The sequence below is a fragment of the Penicillium nucicola genome (genome assembly GCF_028828085.1).
Source record: "Penicillium nucicola strain IBT 29836 chromosome Unknown utg000003l, whole genome shotgun sequence".
NCBI lineage: Eukaryota > Fungi > Ascomycota > Eurotiomycetes > Eurotiales > Aspergillaceae > Penicillium > Penicillium nucicola.
In genome coordinates, this window is record NW_026643127.1 from 3310123 (window position 1) to 3332217 (window position 22095).

Sequence of the window (22095 nt, forward strand, 5' to 3'; positions counted from 1 at the left end):
TTCTGCAGTCTCATGTCCTGGATTGTTGGCAATTGCGGGAGCAGATTGATTGCAGCTCGATAGTCCCAGAAAGTTCTTCCATTAATTTATGGGTTTCTAATATTTTGGCTGAGTAGTTGTCATCGCCTTTCTGTACAAGTGCTTAACCTCTTTGCACGAGGGTCGTTATGTATGATATTTGGGTGAGCTAACTAAGATCCGGGCACGAGATAGAATCCTCCTTATGCATATTGTTGCAAAAGTCCCCACACTGATCCTTTAGTCACTCATATGCTTTAGATCATCAAATTAGGCTCTAGCATCAATACTTGTAGACGGCATGTATCCCACACAGGAATGCATCCACATTAGTGTTGTATATACTTTCTTTTATTCTTCCCCTCTCGACCAAAAGATAGGCTTCAAATCTAGCCTCAGCCCTCCTCTTTGTGGATTGCCAGGGACCATCTTCTATGTCGGTACTCAACGGAGACAGATCAGTAGTGCTGTGGGCAATTGCCGGGGCTTGGCTTTCGAGATTTCGACGAAAGAGTTCCATCTGGTGAAGCCTCTTGGGTCCCATTGTTGTTGTACTGTGAGAGTAAAGAACAATTGAGGAAGAAAAGAGCGAGTCAAATCCACAATCCATCTTGTCTCCTTCTGGACAGGTCTCTACGACACAACATCAAGAGAGAGCATCTCGTACTCCATTGAAGTCTAGCCACGTCTGTATAGTTAGCCCGAAGCCATCAAAGTCATTTATATCATTACAGTGAACGCCAGAGACCGCCAGCGCAGGACTATCCCAGCTTGCGCGCTTCCAAATCCACCCGCTCAATAGGACTGAGATACCGGCGACGGTGGTACCAGCCAAAGCACTTGATGTAAATCGCAATGGCGAGGACCTGCATGCGCTGCTTGAATGAGATCCGAGTCTTCCGAGGAACGAATTTCAGATCCTCATGCTCGCTCTCCCACTCCTCACAGACGTCATGGAACCGACCAGGCTCATTGGAAACCACGCCGTCGACCTCGTGCTCAATCGACCACCGCATCAGATTCGGCTCATCGACCGTCCAAACATAGACCTGTCGTCTGGCGGCGCGGGCTTCCTCGATGAACCCCTTGCCTAGCGGGCCCATCAGGACCTTCTGATTGATGTTGAAGCCGACGCGGGGTACGTCGAGGAACTGGCGCGCGTACGTCGGGTCTGCGCAGATGAGCGACAGTGCGTAGCCGGGAAGATGCTCTGAGGCGGCGGAAATGAAGCGGCCGTTCCAGGTACCCGCTACAATGCGACGGTGCCAGTCGGATCCGATGGCAGCGATGGGGACGGATGCGGTGGCTTGCGCGATTCCTTTCATGATGGCGTCGGGATCTTGAGTGAGCTGGGATAGGATTAGAGAGCTGTATGATGTAGGGTATAGCGGGGGTAATACCTTGATGTCAAGCAGAATCCAGTAATGTTCTCGGCCCGGTTGTCTGAGGTATTCCAATACATCGATGAACCGGGGCATGGGCTGTGGAGGGGCCTGCACGGTTCGCAGGGTTTTCAGATACTCCCAGTCACAGTCTCCGACATTCTTCTTGACACCGTAGCATCGTTCGAGGCTTGGGTCCTTTGGTTGGTGAGGGTCAGCGTGGCCCTTAACTAACGGCAGGGATGGGCACTTACGTGTGAAAGTACCACGACTCCATCGCGCGAGATGTGAAGGTCAATTTCGATTGCGTGGGCGCCTACTTCGATTCCCTTTTCGATTGCCAGTATCGTGTTCTCGGGGTATTGACCGTTGAACCCTCGATGGGCGATGTTCTGGGGTAACCGGACATCCTGATCGACCGGGTGGAGAAAGTGGGCTTGGGATGATGCATTAGTATGACGACGGTGGTTGTGAGAGGACAACACAACGTACCTGGCACCTTTTCCGAGAGTATAGGTGATGTGTCGGTCATATTGAAAGTATTGAAAGTATTGAAAGGAAGAAGAATGTCAGGGCAGAACTGCAGGAGACATACAATAGACCCCCGCTTGGAGTTCGCTTTCGCTTAGACATGCAGATCCCTGCGCATCCAGACATGATCGGCTGATCTTCCTTGATATTCGCCTGTTTGGGGAATTGTGACGTTTCGCCATGGCCGCATTTACTTGAGTCGAGCTTTCGAGCTCTTGAGCTCCCTCGAAATCAAGGTCTAGAGCCCTTGAGGCCTTGGGAGCACCTCCACGATTACTCAGCTTCTCCAATTTTATGATTCCATGCAATTCGCATATTTTATGATATTTCGAACGAGCCAAGGGTATCAAAAGCCATGGAAGTAGATCAAGGCGTAGATGGGAAAGGCATCAAACCAAGTAAGATTCAAAACCAAAGCCCAAGCCATCAAGACAAAAGAGAGTCGAGCCAAACCAACCGAAACGCCGAGGACCGAAATGCAAAGCTAAATCATATCATGATCATATGAGGATAAGATCCAAACCGACAACTCATAGCCGACGTACACCAAGACGGGGCTTCGCCTTCATAGCAGTTGTTTTGCGCAGACCACCGATACTCTTCTTGCTCTTGCTGATCTTCGAAACGGGGATGGAGGAAGACAGCGATGGGGTAGGTGTGTGCTGGAGGGATGTTGGTAAGTGAGGATTACTGTTGAGCGCCTTGCAGTGATGCAGGTCCCGTTTTTCCTTGAGACCGCGAATAGTCGCGGAACCGCGGTTTTCTTTTCCGTCGCCGCTCAGCCGGCGGGAGGGGTCGGCCATTGATAGAGAAGGGAAATCCTCAAAAATAGGCATTGTATCGTGAAGTCGGCCAGAGGCGTTGATGCCTCTGCTTAGGAGAGAGAGTTTCGGGGTTTTGCGTAGTGGAGAGGATGTGCGGGAGCGAAGGTTTGCGGTTATGTTTTGTTCGTTTGAAGACAGGGTTGGTGAGTCGGTGTCAGAGTCTTGGTCAACTAGCATCATGTCTGCTTCGTCTTCCGGGTAGGGTATTGAGAGGACTGAGAGGGGACGTTTGCCCAGGGCGGTTTTGCGGGGTGACGGGGGTGCCAGGTTAACTGGGGAGGGGGAGAGTGATGGATCGTTTTCTTTGCTTGCGTTGGCTTCATTTTCGCCATCGGTATTTTCGTCGTCAGACATTGATTGGGAGCCCTGGGCGAAGGGGTGTGAGTGTGCAAGGGTGTCGATTGGTGTGGTTCGGCGCATGGGCTTCTTTGTTGCTGCGGTGTGGGTTCGTCGCTGTCTGCGAGCTCGTTGGAGGGATATCTCTTGGTGTCCCTCGATCACGGCTGTTGTATCATCGCCTCGAAGCTTTGCATCGTTCACTGCATCTTTAAGATTGAACGGTATTGGGGCGTGAATTGAGGCCATTAGTTTGGCTTGGTGAGCAAAGGCGGCATAATTCTCTTGCAAGAGGGCGCCGGCAGAGGAATTCAGCGCAGAGTCAGGATTCGGGTAGATGAGAAGACATGAGATCGTCTTTTGCATAAGTAAAGTTGTTAGCCAAGGTGCTGGATCTATGAGCTGGGGGTGTCAATATCACTTACCACCAGTACATCGCGCAGCGTCAGGTTCGGTTGCCAATCCCGCTTAAGGGTATCGACACAGACAGCACCGGTAAGCTCCTCCACATTGGGGTGCCAGATTTTTGTCTTGAATGTCGCCTTGGGTGGGCTCTGAGGATAGTCGACCGGCATCTTGAGGTCAAGCCTCCACAATCCTTCCGAAAAAGGTGTGCCTGGCGGACCGGTGAGAAAGATGTTCAACTGTGATAAGTCGTCATCCTCCGATGGCTTCAAGTAGTACGGCGGGAGATCGTTGTGTAAGGCGGCATGATCGGCAGCGAGCCGGCGCAGGTTGGACGGCTAAATCCCAATGTCAGATACTGAGCAGTGTTTTGGCCCACCGCTACTGGTTGCTGCGGGACAACCCATGCAGATAGCAATTCAGAGCAGGATAGCTTACCATACTGAAGTTGACAGGTTCTCTCAGATAAGTAAGCAGAACAATGCCTTGGAGCTTCGCAAAGTACGAAGTACTGGGTGTAGAGGGACTGGGATCAGAGCAACAATCGATAAGACGTTGCTTTGTTGTGGTTCGTTGTGCCGCTAACCTGTTTGGGCGCGTGTCAGTCAGGTGACTGACGCGTCACTTGCGCGTCACTAATATTACCTCTTTGGGACAACATCCCATGGGATAGTCACAGCCTTACAGCTGTTATCCCTTCTCGATATCACCTCGTTCTCCCTTGCACCCTTCCTTGTCCTACCAAATTTAAGACAATATCTCACTGTTCTCACCCTTGATGGCGTCAATTCCAATGGACCAGTGCTTACAACTGCTTACAATTGAATGCTGTCAGACGAAAACGTCAGTTTGTATTTACCCAAGTACTGAAGCTAATCACAAGCAGAGAAGAGAAGAAGTGAGAAATCAGGTGCGCCAAGAAAGATGCGTTTCATATCGCTGTTGGAACGCAAAATGGGGTCCTGTCCCTCAAAGATTACAAAGCCCATTATTATTAATGACATGGAAAGCAAATCGCAAAAGAAAAAAGTTACAATGCTCGCGTTTTCATATCTCTCATTCCCGCTGACCCTGCTACCGGGTCAACATTCCATATTCCCATGTACAGACTGGATCACTTGCGCCTGGGACAATCACAGTGCAGCAGGCAATCCGAGTCATGAGCCATAGTAGCTCAGCTCCTTTACAGGAAAGCAACCAGAGCAGCAGCGGCCATGCCGAGGCCAACGGGGCCGGCAGTGGCGATGGCAGCACCACCGGTGGAGACAGAGCTGGAGCTGGCGCTGGCACTGGCACTGGCGCTGGAGTCAGATGACGAAGAGTCGGAGGAAGAGGAAGAGTCCGAGGAGCTGGTGGAAGTGGAGGTGCCGGTGGCCTTGGAAGAGTCGGCGCTGCTGGTGGTCGAGCCGCTGCGGGTAGCAGTGGACAGAGTGCTGCTAACACCAGCGACGGGAGAGGTGAGACCGGCCGGGATAGAGGCGGCGGGCTGCTGCGAGGTCACGACGGCGGGCTGGCTGGTGACCACGGAGGCCTGGCTGGTGACAGCCACGGGCTGGCCGGTGACAACACCAAGGGAGTTAGTCTCGGTGAGGTACTTGGTGGCCGGGTTCTCCTGTTGAATCTCTTAGTTTCGATTGTCAAGGTGTCAAAGACACTGGAACTCGGCGTTGCTTACCACAACGGTCTCAGAAGCGGACGAGGAAGTGCTCTGAGCCTGGACCAGGGCGATGGCCGAGAGGGTGGTGAAGACAATCGAGAAACGCATTGTGCAGGTGTTGAATTAGTGATACGGTGGAGAGAATTAAAGTAGAGTAGATGGAGTTGTGGAGAGGAGAGAGGAAGAGAAAGAGGCAAACAATGGGCTTTTATTGTCAGGGAAACACACGTCCTATATCCGGTACTTTCGTCTCAGCCCTTGGAAATGGATGCGCCAGTCATCGGACAGAGTCTGGATCTAGCGTCCCTTGGGATCTGCAAGGTCTTGTAAATTCTATTTTAGTCTCTCACCAGGTGTAAGCTCTACAGTCGACAGGAGGCATTCGCCTCTGCTCAATGTAACAGTCACGCCACTTAGCCTAGGAATCCTCAGGGATTCCTCAATCCCTTCACAAATCACTCCATCCAAGATCCCAAATCCTGAATCCCAAATCTCAAAGCCAAAAAATCCAGACTTGCTCAACCTTGGCAATATGCGCCAAACACTAGTGGGCCTCGGTCCTAGTGTCTGAGCACGCTTCGTATAAAAATAATAATACCATAACAACGACTCACAACAACGACCAGTCACATCGACTCAGGTGCAACCATCTCGGCCAGCTGCCCGAAAAGCTTACTCCCTTGCCTCTCTTAAGTCCCTGTCCGCGTGGCAACATACGAATCCCGTCCAAGTCAGTCTAAATCCTGGCCTAAACTGCCTAACTCTGGAACTAAGGGCACAACAAACAGGCTCAAATGGCGCCATGTCCTGCTGCTAAAACCTTTGGGGGCGAGCTAAGATCGGCTAAGTGAGACATCAACTTTCTGCACCCACCCAATCAGCGATCTATACCCTTTCCTCTGACTTTTGCTTTTTGATTACTTCCCCTTTTACCCCAGAGCCTGATCTAATTATGATATGCTATACTGCAAGGGTACTGAATACAATAACGTCCTGTACAGCCCTGCATCGCCACAATTATTGATTCCTTTGACGGGCAACGATTCTGCAATTCCGATCGCAGTGGGTCTGTTTCCCCTCAAACGGGAACGCCGTCGGTTTACTCCATCCAGTAAGGACCGACTCTATATTTGTAGGGAGAAACAGAACTCTTCTTGGGTCTCCAGGTTTCCACCAGACTCAAATTCGGGGTAAACTTGCCAGTCCCATTCTCTGTAAGCAGACAGTGGAAACTTGCTGCCTGGACTTTGGTACCGAAGAGACAATGGTTCACACCAGATACTGCTGAAAATCAGGGTTGTACTGGATGCTCTTCAGATGCGTGCATTGTGCGACCTGGACAGAGCTTGTGAGCTACAGTATGTCTGCTCAAAGATGAACCGATCACAAGGGGCTAGAAACTCATCCGTATCACTTGTTTCAAATATACAGTCATTTGCATCCCTTGTTTGCAATTTTTCGCTATTTCCAATTCTGTGCGTCTCAAGCCAAGGCCACAATCTGTACATGTAGGATCCCCGATGGTGATCGACAATATGCATTAATACGCCTTATGACCCCTACGCGGCTATCAGCTTCAGCAATAGGGGGCACTTCTGGGCTCACCTCGGATGTGAGTTGGGCGTCCTCATGAAGAGAAATACTACGGAGTACTAGACGGTGCAAAATGAAGATAGAAAGTTCACGTTTCGTATGATTGCATACTGGTCTCCTAGGTGATATTGGTAGAAAACTATACCGAACTTGGATGTGTGCGGAGAACTACCAAAGAGGAAAACGGGGAATGACCAGCCTTGCCAGCACGTCTTATTCTCCACTTGGTCTCGAAATTGTCTTTTCACTCAATATTCTAAAAGTCTTCTTTCATCCTTCAATGAAAAACTTGGAAATCTCTCTTAGCAGATCAATTGATGCATTATCCCGTAACTTGACAGCCACAGTTTTGCTTTGATATATATATACAGTCTTCAACATCTTAGTTTGATCCGATGCATTGCGGGTGGATAAAGAAGAAGCATCTATTTGCGCTCGCGCCTATGCATACTGTATATATACCTCTGATGGACCAGAATCACCACCGAGTGAGAATAGTCCACGTGCAATAGTCAACTGGTGTACATTGAAGTCCATGATGGGTGGCCTAAGTTACGCTAATACATTGAGAAACAAAGCCCGCTTTCACTTAGATATTCACTAGAATTCAGCTTGTCTACTTGTAATACATCTAGCAAGTTCAAAGGTACAATATCGACAAAAAAATAACCAGTGAATGGTTAATAGCCACAGTTCTACTGGATCATTGTCGGACCCACTTAAAAGGTTATGCACGTATAAAGTTCACAACCCTGACTAATCCACACAATTTCCATGGATAATAGATGTTCCTACCGGGTTGCCTATTCTGTAACGTTATCCAAAGCTCTCCAGTACGGGCGGTTATAGTCAATTCACCGGGTACTCAACACGAACACACTTAATATGAACAGTGACATAGAGCTTGAGCGACTGCGGGGATCTCTCGTCAACCAGCCTGACACCCCAGCGTGGAAAAACCAGCTTCATCGAAGGATTCGCCGCGCAAATGCCTACCATACATTGCAAAACTCACACATTAATCGACTCATCCAAGTGGCAGAAGACCCCACTGCAGCGCGGCTGTTAGATGATGAACCAAGCACCTCAGCTTTCCACATCAAAGCCGCCATCTACACATCCATCTATGGCACTATTGCAGTCGCGGCGCTGCAGATCTACGCCGCGGCGACAACACGTTCATTATCACTCTTTGTTACCATGGCAGAAAGCTGTTGCGAGTCTATCAGCAATATTGGCCTCGATTACCTGCACAGGAAATCCAAGAAACTCAGCCATTCAACCAAGTGGCCCGCGGGCGCAGCGCGACTCTGCAATGCCGGCAACATCTGCTTCGCTTTTGCCCTGATGGCTGTTTCACTCGTGCTGGTCGTCGAGTCGATCCGTGCCCTGGCCAGCACCCAGCATGAGCTTGGGAAATTCCACGTGGCAGCTATTATCGCTGCTGCGTGCGGATTCGGCATTAAGCTTTTCTTGGCCATCTATTGCTTCATGTTCCGAAAACACAGTAGTCAACTGCAAATGCTTTGGGAAGACAACCGCAATGACTGCTTCGAGTATGGCTTCGCCATCTTCACCTCGGCAGCGGGTGCCAAGCTGAAATGGTGGGTTGACCCGGCCGGCGCCATGTTCATCGCCTGTGTCATCATCTTCACTTGGATCGGCACGGTTCGTTCGGAGTTTCTGGATCTCTGTGGACGAGGAGCCTCGCCCGAGTTGGTGCAGGAAATCGTCTTCCTGACTCTTCGTCATTCTGATTTGATTTTGAAAGTCGACACTGTCCATGCGTATCACTGGGGTGAGGACTTGTTCGTCGAGGTTGATATCGTCATGGCGCCTGAGCGCAGCCTTCGCGAAGTCCATGATGTGTCGCAAGAGCTCCAGGATAAGCTCGAAATGGTCGAAGGCTTCGGTCGAGCGTTCGTCCACGTGGACTATGGTAGGTTTTCTGTATCGTTTTGTAGCTCGTGTACAGTTCCACTAACAATTTTAGAAACGTCGCATATGCCCGAGCACCGCAAAACCCGCTGATGGAACTAACAGTGGCGACAAATGTTTCCTTCTATTTCAAAATCATTTGTCACTCTAACCTTGCTATATCAGCCCAAGGCTCGGTGATAAGCTCTATATCCTTGAAACCGCTCAGGACAAGCGATAATGGAGATATAGATATCCCCATATAAGTTAATAGTGGATGTATAACATTAGCGTTAGGATTAGCGCAAAGTTTTTTATTCCTTCATGTCCTGGCTGCGCCTCATTTGGCTCACTTGGCAATAGCACCTCAACTCGATGCAGCCTACCTTTGCATCTCCAAAGTGCGGCAATAGGATACTTTCACAATAGCAAATCAAGATCAAGCAGGCGTAAATAGATAGCAGCAATGAGGCTCGTGTGGAGCATATCAATTCGACATGACACTCTCGTCGCTATGAATACTATACAACTTCCAGCAACAAACTATCCCAACTTCAGATTTCCACATTTACTCTTTAATCGGCACATCCTGGCCACGAACCCAGTTCGCAAACTCCTTTCGCTTGGCCTATAATTCCAAATATTAGTCTCTGTAACCTACTTCGCTCACTGAGTATGATCAACATCCACTGGTAGATCAGACACGACATGACCTAACACGGCGCATAGACGCACAAAGCAAAGCCACCACCAAATATCACAAATCAATGAACTCACCCGGATATCCCAGAACGCATAACGCTCCTCCAAACTCAGGAACGGGTTGCGCGCCCCGCCATCCCGCTCGATAGCGCCCGCCCAGTCGCGCCAGCTGACGGGCTTCAACTTCTCGGCACCGAGAACGAGGCCAATTGATACAATGAGGACGGAGACGAGGGTTTCAGCGATGATGTCGTGGGGAAGGACGGTGGAGGAAATGTTGCTGTAGAGGACAGTGTGTTCGTGGGCGGAATAGCCTCTGCAGAAGGGGCTGTCAGCTTATTCCTTGGTAGCATAGAGTTGACAGGTCTGTCATTTCAGTGGTAACGTACGCATGTCCGAGAAGTACGAGCCCGAAAAGCGTGACCAGGCGCGCGAGGAAGCTCATGGTGGGTGGTGAGGGAGGTTTGGGGGGTTGCGGAATTGGGGTCGGTGATCGGGTCTTGTCAATGCAACTAGATTTGTCCGTATGTGAGGGGTGTTGTTGTAGTCCACAGTAGAAGAATCAGAATAAAAAGCCCAAGGCCCTGAGCTTGTGAACTGCTTGACGTAGGAACTTTGAGGTGTAGTCCGCCCGGCGGGCCATCCCACGGTTTACATAATCACTGCCTGGGACATCTGGAGCCCTGGAGGACTACAGGACTCTGTCTATATCGCTCTGATCTTCCTTTTGTTGATTACTTTTGCTATCATCGTGCAAGGAATATGTGCCATGTTGATACACTACCAGTCATGATATAATGATTCGGTTTTGCAGTCATGATTGCCTGTCACTTGGCTCCTGCAGACTAACACAATCTAACCAACAATATAACCACAGTGATATTTGTATTGGCTGCTTTGATCGATGAAACTTTGCAGGGTATGCCAATGAGTAACTCACCAAATAGCGTGCTACCTATAGCGGCCTTGTATTACTGGGCAGCTCTTGATGAATGGTCAGTATACTGTACATCCCGATCAGTGATTCTCCCTCGGTATACAGAGTCTGCCCTCCGGCTTCCCGCTACTGTACATGGCTCCATCCCAAATATACTTGCATGTATCCTTCCTAGGCGGTCAAATGAGCCAGAGCTGTCGTTTTAGCTGATTCAGCCTGCCTGACGCTATGACAACAGAATATCTTAACCCAAAGGGCAGCCCCCAACTTGACCGCCTCGTTGACGTCGGTCACCTCCTTGCTTCGTAAACGGTCAATTGGACATCCGCGTATATATAGCCTGCCTTGGGTCTCTATCCCTCTCCAGGATTTGTCACGAGTAATCTACAATGTGCGGAATCAGCGCTGCCCTTTCACTGGCAGGGTACCCCGCGCAATCGAACGGGGATCGCCTGTCATCTCTTGAGCAACTCAGCAAGAGTCTAGATCTTGTTCAGCATCGCGGTCCAGATGCGCGTGGGGAATGGGCCAACGAGGAAAGCAATGTTTGTATGTGCCTGGCTTGACTCTTCGCCTTTCAATCCATTCAAATTACTGAGCCCTCTTAGATTTGGGACACGTTCGACTCTCTATAGTCGACCTGAGCCCACAAGCAAATCAGCCCTTTCATGATACTGCGAATGATGTTCACGCAGTCGTGAATGGTGAGTTGTACAATGACGAATACTACCGAGAGCTCTTGGGTAGTGAATATGACTTTCACAGCAAAAGCGATTGTGAAATTGTGTTGGCTTTGTATAAACACTACGGGCTGTCCTTTGTGTCTCACCTCCGAGGCGAGTTTGCTTTGATCCTGTGGGATGCCCGCAGAAAGGTGTTCATTGGCGCGAGGGACCGCTTTGGCGTCAAGTCTCTATACTACACTGTTGTTAACAACCGACTTCTCGTGGCAACTGAGATGAAGTGCTTTATTCCCTTTGGATGGAAGCCAGAGTGGGATGTTCAAGGTATTCGAGAGTGTGGCTGGATGTTTGGCGCCGGGACTATCTTCAAGGGAGTCAAATCAGTACGTGTGATTTTTCTTGGACTACTGGGTATTGCTGATCCAAATTAGGTTTCCCCGGGGCATTATATCATTAGCAAAGGGTTTGGCCCTATTCAAGATGCAGTCTACTGGGATGCTGAGTATCCAGACAAGGTGATTGGAAGCCCATGCTCTCCCTTATCACTCAGAATCCAACGCTAAACTTAGAACAGAGGACACCGGAAATTCGATCAGAAGCAGAGATGATAGAGGGCGTGCGGAACCGCCTGATGGAAGCCATCAAAATTCGCCTTCGTGCCGATGTGCCTTTGGGAATCTACCTGAGCGGTGGAATTGATTCATCGGCGGTGGCTGGCATGGTAGCCCATCTCGTCAAGGAAGAGGGGGCCAGACTCGGCAATGATGAAAGCCATCTTCTTTCAAGAATCAAATGTTTCACTGTGCAATTTGACAAGGATAGTGGAGCTGACGAGTCCGGTACGAGCCTCACCATACATTACTCACTTCCAATACCGGGACACTAAGCATTACTAGATATCGCGCAGCGTACCGCTGAATGGCTGGGGGTAGACTATCACCCAGTATCCGTCAACGAAGACACTTTTGCTACAATGTTGGCGGATACTGTTTGGCATAGTGAAACCCCTGTGCCAGATACGAATGGCATAGGAAGACTCGCCATGGCTGAGGCTGCCAAATCACAAGGGATTAAAGTGATATTGACAGGTAACTCTTCCTTTCAGTATTCCTAATTGACCTCGATCTAACATTCAAGTCAACAGGAGAGGGATCCGACGAGCATTTTGGAGGATACAAAGATCTATCGAGTGATTTCCTGCTCGAAAACGATCCCTCATGGCACTCTGCGCCATCCAAAGAGGAGATTGCCGAACTAGCAAAACGAGTCAAACTCCTCTATGCGAGCATGGCCAAGGACATACCTTTCAGTAGAAATAGGGCACCCGAGTCAACACGCCGAATGCTGAACAATACCTCAATCTTGACCTTCCTCTCGTTGGTTGGCTGCATGCCATTCGCTCAATGGACCGACATATATACGGTCACGTCTCCCGAGACTGCACAAGCAGAAACTTTGGATGGACGCGTTCGAGACGCGTTCGCCAACCGGTGGCATCCACTCCATACAGCAGAGTATCTATTCACGAAAGGCTTCTTCAGCAACTTGCTACTTCGGTATCTTGGTGATAACATCGACATGGTGCACAGTGTCGAGACTAGACCTCCGTTCCTAGACCATCATTTGACCGAATATGCCAACAACCTCCCACCAAGTCTGAAGATCAAAGTGTCGACGTCAGACGGGTCACTTAAGGAGAAGTACATTTTGCGAGAGGCGGTTCGTCCCTTCGTCACAGATGAAATCTATACCCGACAGAAGAAGCCATATGTTGGACCTACCAATTTCCAGGAAAATGGGCCACTTCATAAATTGTTCGTCCGCCTGATTACTCGGGAAAATGTAGATGCTCTTGGGTTTGTGGACTATGAAGCAACACTGGAAAATGTGCGCAAGGCATTCCAAGATAAGGACCAGTGGGCTTTGCGAGCTGCGTTCTCTGTTTGCCAATTTGTGGTGCTTTCGCAAAGATTTGGGGTAGCCAGAGCTACGGCTCCATCCCTGTGTCATACTTGCTAAATAAGTTACTTCTGTTTGATGTGAAGGCTTTCGGCTGTCCCTCTTCACCTTCCGTAGATGCTGAGAAACTTACACAGTATCAAGACCGTGAAGTTGAAGATGAATATGATCATCCTTGGTGGAGCTGATGGCCACAATCGCACTTCGCCGTAAGTCTGATTAAAATATCGATCAAGTCTTCTGAAATGTGGTATTTAGGAAGATTGGCCTCCATTCTCTTCTGAAAAAAATAGCCTCCCGGATAGCATCTCCAAGGGCTTGACCCAATGCCCGAAGAGACTAGAAACCGGTAGTGTAACTGGTAAGTCATGACCAGATGTTGACCTCAGACAGGTTTATGGCAGTCAAAAAGGTAAAGTGTCGACTGGCCCAAGCTTGCATACAAAGAAACAGTTCATTGGGGTAGGATTCGGACTAATATGAAGCGTGGATTGTTTTCTAACGCTATAAGTTATCAATTTCTAAGCCCAAACAACAATCTTGAATTCCACACTGCGTACTCTTAAGTTAAGGCAATTCGGTTGTCATTGATTGCCTTGAACAAGTCAAGTCCTTACTTCAAATTGTGTATTTCAACAGATCTAACCTCAGCCTGGCCTCGATGCCCAATGACACCGGTGCCCAACATCTAAGCGGGGTCCATTGGCCTACACTGAATTAAAAAGATCTTCATGGGAATTGACAACAGTCGAACCAATTGCCTCACTCGCTTGGTCGTTTGCTATGGCTACAAAATTTACTCAAAACGTATTTGGTCGTGAAATTTTTGTTTTTTTCATCAATGACCGGTCATGTCCGGACCAGCTTTCTAGTTGGTTTCGTAAAAGACTTCCTTGACATCACACATTTGCATCACATCCTACTTCGTAAATGGACATCGCAAATTTACAGCTTCTGCATGGCAGCGATATCGGTGGACTGGACGTGGTCCTCGAACTCCTCAATCTGGCCCTGGAGCTCATCGGTGGAGACCTTGTCGTCCTCAACGACCAGGTTGATCTGGAGCTTCTTAATACCGAAACCGACGGGAACCCACTTGGAGGCACCCCAGACGAGGCCGTCCTGCTCAATGGAGCGGACGTGAGCCTCCATCTCCTCAAGGTTGGTCTCGTCATCTGCAAAAAATATTGTTAGAACATTGATCAAACAAAGCAAAAGATAGTGAACATACCCCAGGGCTTAACCTCCATGGTGACAAGGGACTTGGCAGCGGGCTTGGTCTTCAGGGCCTTCTTGGCCTTGTAGTCCTCGAGACGCTTGTTGCGCTCGGCAACAACGGCGGCGTCCTCCTCCTCAGAGTCGGAGCCGAAGAGGTCCTCATCGTCATCCTCCTCCTCGGGCTTGTCCTTGGGGTTGGAAGCAAGCTCAGTGGTCTCGGGTCCGTAGGCGGTGAAAGCCTTGGAGGAGTCACCGGGGAGAGCGGAGAATTCGCTCTCGTAAGAGGCGATGTGCTTGTACCAGCGGGCGGCGTGGGGGTACTTCTCAGCGTCGGGGGCGGCGCTGAAGGCCTTGAAGGTCACGACATCGGCCTGGCTGGGGGAGGAGCTGTTTGACTGTCAGTGATGTTGTCATACATCGAGTGAAAAATCAACATTGTTGCATAGTAGCAAGATCAGAGATGGGATTGCTCCCTGGTTCTGTAGTCATACAGCGGGGTCTTAAATCCGCCTCATAAACACGGACCAATGTTTCTCATCATGAAAGTAGGGGGTAAAAAAGCACAACAACATAAACAGGGAGAGCTTACCCAACAACGTAAGAACGAGTGGACAGGAAGTGGTTGGCCACTGAGGGGCACAGTCAGTCACCAATTGATTCGAACCAAAGAAAATCTCAGGGGCGCCTACGAGTCAGGCCGGCATCAGAGACAAAGTCGGTGAAACCCATTGTGAAGAGAATTGAAGTGGTATCTGGGGGAAAAAAAGGAGAAGAATGAAACTGGAAGAAATCGAGGGGTTAAAAAGGGAGGATTTTTTTTCATCGGATAATCTTCGCCGGAAAAACGTGGGACACGGGTCAGGTGACTGGTGACGGTGGTGGTCCAAGCTTCACAGCTCCTCCGCCACTCAACTGGGACGCGGTGGAGCATTCGAGAAGCATCGCGATACACGACGTCCGAGTATTAAAGCGATGTGATCACGACAACTACCCCTCGTCGCGCAATTCTCATCATGGCTGCAAGATTGTCTCTTACTGCTCGTAGAGGACTCCTACGAGCTTCTAACCTACCTTCAGCCCGTCTACTTACCCCAATTGCTCGTTCGAACCTCCTCCGTACCACATCTCTCGTCCTTCCAGCTACCCATGTCACTCCGATCTCTGTCCGCCAATATGCAAAGGGACGCCCTCACCCTCCAGGCGGTACCCATCGCATGGACATGAGTGGAGGCGAAGAGAAATCCGCTCTCGAACAATATGGTGTTGACCTTACCGATAAGGCGAAAGCTGGCAAGCTTGACCCAGTAATTGGTCGAGACTCGGAGATTCATCGCACGATTCAGATTCTATCTAGACGAACCAAGAACAACCCGGTGCTCATCGGTGCAGCTGGTACCGGCAAAACTGCCGTTCTCGAAGGCCTGGCCCAGCGAATTGTACAAGGCGATGTTCCGGAAAGCATCAAGAACAAACGGGTGGTCTCACTAGACTTGGGATCGTTGATTGCGGGTGCTAAATTTCGTGGTGACTTCGAAGAACGCCTCAAAGCCGTACTCAAGGAAGTAGAAGATGCCCATGGAGGAGTCATTCTCTTCATCGATGAGCTTCACACCTTACTAGGCTTGGGTAAAGCCGAAGGCAGCATTGATGCTAGCAACCTGCTCAAACCTGCACTTTCACGAGGCGATCTCCAATGCTGCGGTGCTACTACCCTGAATGAATATCGATTGATCGAAAAGGATGTAGCTCTCGCTCGACGGTTCCAGCCTATCTTGGTTGGTGAACCGTCGGTTCCCTCAACCATCTCCATTCTGCGTGGTATCAAAAATAAATATGAAGTGCACCACGGTGTCAGAATTACGGACGGTGCGTTAGTTGCTGCCGCCACCTACAGCAACCGCTACATAACCGATCGATTCTTGCCTGACAAAGCAATTGACCTTGTTGATGAAGCTGCATCAGCACTGCGCTTGCAGCAAGAGTCAAAGCCAGACTCCATCCGGGAGCTGGAGCGTGACATAACCACTATTCAAATTGAGCTCGAGTCTCTTCGTAAGGAGACTGATGTTAGTAGTCGCGAACGACGAGACAAGCTTAAAGAAGAACTCAAGATCAAGCAAGACGAGGTCGGTGAATTGACAAAGGCCTGGGAGAAGGAGAAGTCTGAAATCGACGCCATCAAACGTACCAAGGAAGATCTGGAACGTGCCCGATTCGAATTAGAGCAAGCTCAGCGGGAAGGAAATTTCGCAAAAGCCGGAGAGCTGAGATACTCCACCATCCCCGAGCTCGAAGGCAAGCTCCCCAAAGATGGTGCTGAGCAAGACGCTGGGCCACAGACTTTAATTCATGACTCGGTGACTGCAGATGACATTGGCAACGTTGTTTCTCGAACTACAGGCATTCCTGTCAGCAAGCTCATGGCGGGAGAAGTCGAAAAGTTGATTCATATGGAGGACACTCTTCGAAAGTCAGTTCGTGGACAAGATGAAGCTCTTTCTGCGGTCGCGAACGCTGTTCGTATGCAACGAGCTGGTCTCAGTGGCGAGAATCGTCCCCTGGCATCCTTCATGTTCCTTGGTCCTACTGGTGTTGGAAAGACGGAACTTTGCAAGAAAATGGCCGAGTTCCTCTTCTCCACCGAAACTGCAGTTGTGCGCTTTGACATGAGTGAATTCCAAGAGAAGCACACAATCAGCCGCCTGATTGGTTCTCCTGCCGGATATGTTGGGTATGACGATGCCGGTCAGCTTACCGAGGCCGTCAGACGCAAGCCTTACGCCGTTTTGCTATTTGACGAATTTGAGAAGGCGCATCGGGATATCTCTGCACTATTGCTGCAGGTTCTCGATGAGGGATTCCTGACTGATGCTCAGGGCCACAAGGTCGATTTTAGAAACACCTTAATTGTTCTGACTTCGAACCTTGGTGCCGACATTTTGGTTGGAGCAGACCCCATCCACTCTCACAAGGACTTTGGAGACGCCGAGCTGTCTTCCGACATCAAATCAGCCGTCATGGATGTGGTTCAGGGAGCATACGCACCCGAATTCCTAAACCGTATCGACGAATTTATTATCTTCAAGCGCCTGTCCCGCGAGGCTCTACGTGATATCGTCGATATCCGTCTCAAGGAGCTGCAGGCCAGACTTGATGACCGTCGCATGACTCTACAAGTTGATGATGAGATCAAGGACTGGCTCTGCCAGAGAGGCTATGATCCCAGATTTGGTGCTCGGCCTTTGAACCGTCTAATTTCCAAGGAAATTGGAAATCGATTAGCTGATAAGATCATCCGCGGTGAAATTGTTTCTGGTCAAACTGCCCGCGTTTCTCTTGATGACGCCAAGTCTGGACTTGTAGTCACCACCCAGGAGGAGTAAATTATTTCATGACTGGCGTTTTCTTTTTTTTGCATATTCCAGCCATTTGGACTTTTTCTATTGATTCTTTGGCTATTGCATGTCCTTCCTCGCATATTGCGACTCTGTATACCATCACTCTACTCATGCAATTTGTACATTAATTTAAATTTATCTCATTCATTATGCATTCTACGTAAAGAAGAGTCCGTTAATCCTCTCGCGCACCCGCCTTCATTTAAACAAGTTGGATAGCAATTGCTGAATGTTTTGCAACCAGATTCATGGGCCCATCTATAGTAAATAAACCTGAAGAACGTGACCAGGCACGGGATGGGAGCCCACCATCCATTCCATCTTGGATTCCATCTCAGATCATCCAAGCCAATCCTTCTCATCGAGCCAAAATGCCTTCATTTAAGAGAAAATGGAAGTCCTCTCATGCTCCAATTGCATCTCATACGTCCGGGCCACGAGGTATAGGCCTCTCTAGTCGAGCAACGAGTGTTTCCAATCGCCCTTCTCAAACTCCAGTTCCATCCGTGCGATCACCTGGGACTACCAATACCAAGATTGAGACAGATCGTTCAATTGGAGTAACTGACAATGAGTTCGATGACCATGTCATTGCAGCCGTTGATATGAAGGATGACACTACCGTCGGATGCGCCTACTATTCAGCCGAAGAAGAGAAAATGTACTTACTCGGTGACAGCCGCTCCGGAGGCTTAGAGACAATCGAGACTTGTAAGTATTTCCATTCTGCAATTCTTCATTTACCTTACTGATTGGGTCATCTCCAGTGCTGCTCCAGATCAAACCAACAGTCGTTCTAATGCCTCCTCGTGTTGATCTGGATGTACAGAACCAAAACCAAAACCTTGCGCAAGAAGATGGTATCTCTATCTTGCCCTCGCTCGACTTCCTCATTTTTATTTGTATGCTGATAATGTGGGCTCTAGTTTCGTCGGCCTATCTTCCTTACCAGATAGACGTTCGTCCAACATCAGAGTTCAGCTACTCAAATGCCGAAAGCAGACTCCTTGGGCTGGAAATCTCATCTAATCACGAAGAACGAATTCGGTTTTTCGTGCCCCAGAACGGTCTTGAAGGCCCCGAAGAGGTTAATCCAGAAGAGATGGGGTTCACACTTCAAGAAGGAAGACTGCTGCACATTTCTAGCTCTATCGACATGGACAATCCGGTGACCATTGGCTGTGCAGGAGCCGTACTTCAATGCCTCCAGCGGCGAAAATCATCAGCGCCGACACCTCTCGAAGGTGGAAACTATTATCAAGTTCGAGCGCTGCAGATGTTCAACATTCGGAATACGATGTGGATTAACAACAACACATTCACTTCTCTGCAAATCATCCAACCGGAATCGCATCCGAATATGTTCAATCAAGGCCCGGGCAAAAAATCAGCTTCGGGGAAAGAGGGTCTTTCTGTTTATGGTCTCTTTCATCGTTTTGCGTACACACCTCAAGGTAGGGCAAGACTCAGGCAGATCTTCTTTCGGCCCAGTCTAGATTTGAACATCATTCGAGAACGCCATGACTTCATCGATGTTTTTTCTCGACCTGATAATCTTGCGGTGCTGGAGAAAACGACCAAGGCTTTGAAGCATGTCAAGAACTTGAGGCTTGTTATGGTCAATCTTCGAAAAGGAGTTAGTACTGGCAGTGGAAAAATCACCGGGTTCAAGACTACGGTTTGGGCTTGTCTGCTTGCTGTATGCTTTCGGCTCCGTGTTTTATCTGGCGTTTTCCGGTGCTAACTACATGGTCAGTTTGCATTTTACACCATTGATATCCTAGATGCACTACAGGAGGTCTCTGGGGCAGAGGCCTTAGTCCTCCGAACCAAGGTCGATACCATCATCTTCATTTTGTTTCTCTTTCTTTTCTAACTTCCACAGGCTCTTCGCGTATTTGAAGCAGCACAGCTCTACAGAGTGGGCCGCATGATCCAAGAAATTGTATGGACATCCCAATTGCACTTCGGTGACCTATCTAATATACACAGGTCGATATCGACAATTCTGAAGATCAAGGAAGAACGGTAGTAAAACAAGGAGTTGATAGAGAGCTCGACAGAATCAAGGACAGATATGATGGACTCAGCAGTCTTCTCAAGCATGTTGCCCTTGACATCGCAGCGACTATCCCTGAAGTCCTCGATCTTGATGTAAACGTGATCTACTTCCCTCAGCTTGGGTTCAATATCACCATTCCACTGGATGATCATGGCGTGGCACTCTACAGTGGCGCCAATAACGAGTGGGAGTTGATGTTCATCACGGAGAACAGGGGGTATTTCAAAGACTATCGTATGCGAGAGATGGATGAGACTCTAGGAGATATCTATGGTATTATCTGCGGTAGATTTGCTTCATCTTTTTTATTGGGGGTCTTTATGAGATACTGATGGGTGTGTCATTGCAGAGAAAGAAATTGAGATTGTATACGATTTGGCTCAGAGGGTGCTTCAATATGAGAACGTGCTTGTCGATGCATCTGATGTCTGTGGAGAAATTGATAGGTAGGTGTTTCTGAGATGCGGCTTGAACTTCACTGATATCGCTTCACAATTACAGTCTTCTTGCTCTTGCGCAGGGCGCCAGTTTCTATAAGCTGGCTCGTCCCCGAATGGTTTCAGAGAATTGCATCAAGATCAAGGGTGGAAGGTGAAATCTTGAAATTCAGAAGACTCTCGATCTTTCTGACGATATTCAGACACATGCTCCAAGAAATGACAGTGCCATCGTATGTGCCGAACGATACATTGCTCGTTGGTGGAGATGGGGAAGTTAATAGCAATGATGCACCTCCTTCTTCGGATCACAACCCAAGTATGTTGATTTTGACTGGGCCGAACTATTCAGGCAAAAGTGTTTATATGAAGCAGGTGAGTAAGTGTCTGTCATAAAACAGACGACTATCTTACAGTGCTCTAGGTGGCTCTCATTGTTTTCCTGGCACAAATTGGAAGGTAATAACTGTCACAGTCACGCATGGTTATAGTTTAACTCCCATTACAGCTTTGTTCCTGCAGTGAGCGCCGAGCTGGGAATCACTGACAAGATCTTGACCAAGATCAACACCCAAGAGAGTGTCTCCAAGGTTGGTCAGAGTCATCGTGTACTACGAGATGCACTGTAATTAACAATCCTTAGATCCAAAGCACTTTCATGAATGACCTACAGCAAATCTCACTATGTTTGAAGGAAGTCACGAGCCGCAGTCTGATTTTAGTTGATGAATTTGGCAAAGGAACCAACGAGGGCGGTTAGTTCGCCTTCATATTAACTTTATCTTCGTCTCTAACTCTTACAGATGGCATAGGGCTTGCCTGTGGAGTCCTTGAGTATTTACTAAATCTTGAAACTGCTTCCAAGATCATCGCAGCAACCCATTTTCATGAGATCTTCGAGAATGATTTTCTTGCACTACGACCACGGTTACAACTCGGACACATGGAGGTCCAGGTTGATCAACAAGTTCAACAAGTTGCGGATCAAGTCACATATCTTTACAAGTATGTAAATGCCACTACTTTCTTTTGCTATTGAATATTAGGCAAAAGATGTTAACAGGTCGAATAGCTTTCGTCTTGGACGAAGTAACAAGAGCTTCGGCACGATGTACGTTTCCTGGTTTTTTTGCCCTTGGGGCTTTCACAATCTAGCATTGGTCTGATTTGCTTGATACAGCTGCGCGGCTATCAATGGCATCGACTCAGCCATCGTTTGTCGTGCAAACGAGATCGCCCGCCTCCTGGCTCGGGGCGAGAACATTGTCGCTGCATGTGCGGTGTTATCTCCGAGAGAGATGGAAGAGCTTGAAGAAGCGGTAAGAGGACGCTTTGAAGCATAGAAAGTGACTAACTTGGCCCTCTCTCAAGGACTTACTCGCGAGAAAATTCCTGGAACTTGACTTTTCGCATGGAGCCTCAAACCGCAGCACGAATGAGGTTTTTGAAGGCTTATTTGACGCTTCGGGACAATGATGGGATCAAGTGCATCGAGGCGCGATATGCATGGATTCTGTATACCTTACACTAAGGCAAGGCATCATTAATTGGCCCAATACGCGTCGTCGATCTTTAGTCTTACCAGAACGATGACACTAACTCACCCAATCTATACAATAATCTTTAATTCCGTCAACGGAAAATAGGCTTTATCGAATTGAACTCTGCTTACCTCGTCTATGTGTACTTGTGGCGACTGAATTTGTTTGCTTAATCGATATGAGGCTCCCAATTACCTTCAGCCAAGTCTTCATCTTACACATTCTCAATACGATAACAATCACTAGTGATTCTTACCTACTCGTAGCTTCTATATGAAGATGCTATTCATGAAAATGAAGCACAGTAGGTTACCTTCCAGCTCCTCAAGAGTAGAAGTAATCTAAAGCCGCATGCTTGCTCAATTTACTTTCACTACGACCCAGGAGTAGTTTGGGCTGCGTTTACATCATTAGTTATGAATAACTCTGCGGAACGTTAAGATTTAGGCTCCTCTTCTTCAATTTTGTAGAGGTATTGTCCATGTTTCCGATACG

General features: G+C 48.7%; 9 protein-coding genes across 9 annotated transcripts; 4 read left to right on the plus strand and 5 right to left on the minus strand.

Annotated features, from left to right (window-relative positions):
• Positions 1-779: 779 nt before the first annotated feature.
• Positions 780-1932, minus strand: N7511_004811 (glycerophosphodiester phosphodiesterase; the record flags this gene model as incomplete). Its single annotated transcript, XM_057127236.1, has 4 exons — positions 780-1367; positions 1419-1598; positions 1655-1836; positions 1893-1932. 4 exons carry the CDS (start codon positions 1930-1932, stop codon positions 780-782), a joined length of 990 nt encoding a protein of 329 aa, XP_056986126.1.
• A 529-nt stretch (positions 1933-2461) lies between these two features.
• Positions 2462-4485, minus strand: N7511_004812 (putative ubiquitin conjugating enzyme E2; the record flags this gene model as incomplete). The annotated part of the gene is made up of 4 exons (XM_057127237.1): positions 2462-3448; positions 3517-3834; positions 3935-4077; positions 4377-4485. 4 exons carry the CDS (start codon positions 4483-4485, stop codon positions 2462-2464), a joined length of 1557 nt encoding a protein of 518 aa, XP_056986127.1.
• Positions 4486-4679: 194 nt separating this feature from the next.
• N7511_004813 (uncharacterized protein) lies at positions 4680-5261 on the minus strand (the record flags this gene model as incomplete). The annotated part of the gene is made up of 2 exons (XM_057127238.1): positions 4680-5108; positions 5172-5261. 2 exons carry the CDS (start codon positions 5259-5261, stop codon positions 4680-4682), a joined length of 519 nt encoding a protein of 172 aa, XP_056986128.1.
• A 2370-nt stretch (positions 5262-7631) lies between these two features.
• Positions 7632-8777, plus strand: N7511_004814 (cation diffusion facilitator family transporter; the record flags this gene model as incomplete). Its single annotated transcript, XM_057127239.1, has 2 exons — positions 7632-8685; positions 8740-8777. 2 exons carry the CDS (start codon positions 7632-7634, stop codon positions 8775-8777), a joined length of 1092 nt encoding a protein of 363 aa, XP_056986129.1.
• A 454-nt stretch (positions 8778-9231) lies between these two features.
• N7511_004815 (membrane magnesium transporter family protein) lies at positions 9232-9810 on the minus strand (the record flags this gene model as incomplete). The annotated part of the gene is made up of 3 exons (XM_057127240.1): positions 9232-9291; positions 9441-9681; positions 9755-9810. The coding sequence occupies 3 exons, from the start codon at positions 9808-9810 to the stop codon at positions 9232-9234; spliced, it is 357 nt and encodes a 118-aa protein (XP_056986130.1).
• An 881-nt stretch (positions 9811-10691) lies between these two features.
• N7511_004816 (asparagine synthetase B family protein) lies at positions 10692-13004 on the plus strand (the record flags this gene model as incomplete). The annotated part of the gene is made up of 6 exons (XM_057127241.1): positions 10692-10851; positions 10911-11368; positions 11417-11500; positions 11560-11824; positions 11882-12073; positions 12130-13004. The coding sequence occupies 6 exons, from the start codon at positions 10692-10694 to the stop codon at positions 13002-13004; spliced, it is 2034 nt and encodes a 677-aa protein (XP_056986131.1).
• An 885-nt stretch (positions 13005-13889) lies between these two features.
• Positions 13890-14891, minus strand: N7511_004817 (translation elongation factor 1 subunit beta; the record flags this gene model as incomplete). Its single annotated transcript, XM_057127242.1, has 4 exons — positions 13890-14119; positions 14176-14549; positions 14752-14791; positions 14852-14891. 4 exons carry the CDS (start codon positions 14889-14891, stop codon positions 13890-13892), a joined length of 684 nt encoding a protein of 227 aa, XP_056986132.1.
• A 284-nt stretch (positions 14892-15175) lies between these two features.
• On the plus strand, positions 15176-17545 carry hsp78 (chaperone ATPase HSP78; the record flags this gene model as incomplete). Its single annotated transcript, XM_057127243.1, has 1 exon — positions 15176-17545. The coding sequence occupies one exon, from the start codon at positions 15176-15178 to the stop codon at positions 17543-17545; it is 2370 nt and encodes a 789-aa protein (XP_056986133.1).
• Positions 17546-17931: 386 nt separating this feature from the next.
• Positions 17932-21535, plus strand: N7511_004819 (MutS family protein MSH5; the record flags this gene model as incomplete). Its single annotated transcript, XM_057127244.1, has 15 exons — positions 17932-18271; positions 18328-19259; positions 19317-19394; positions 19446-19505; positions 19553-19907; positions 19972-20068; positions 20124-20213; positions 20263-20434; positions 20484-20518; positions 20568-20649; positions 20703-20814; positions 20863-21064; positions 21132-21170; positions 21240-21378; positions 21431-21535. The coding sequence occupies 15 exons, from the start codon at positions 17932-17934 to the stop codon at positions 21533-21535; spliced, it is 2838 nt and encodes a 945-aa protein (XP_056986134.1).
• Positions 21536-22095: the final 560 nt, after the last annotated feature.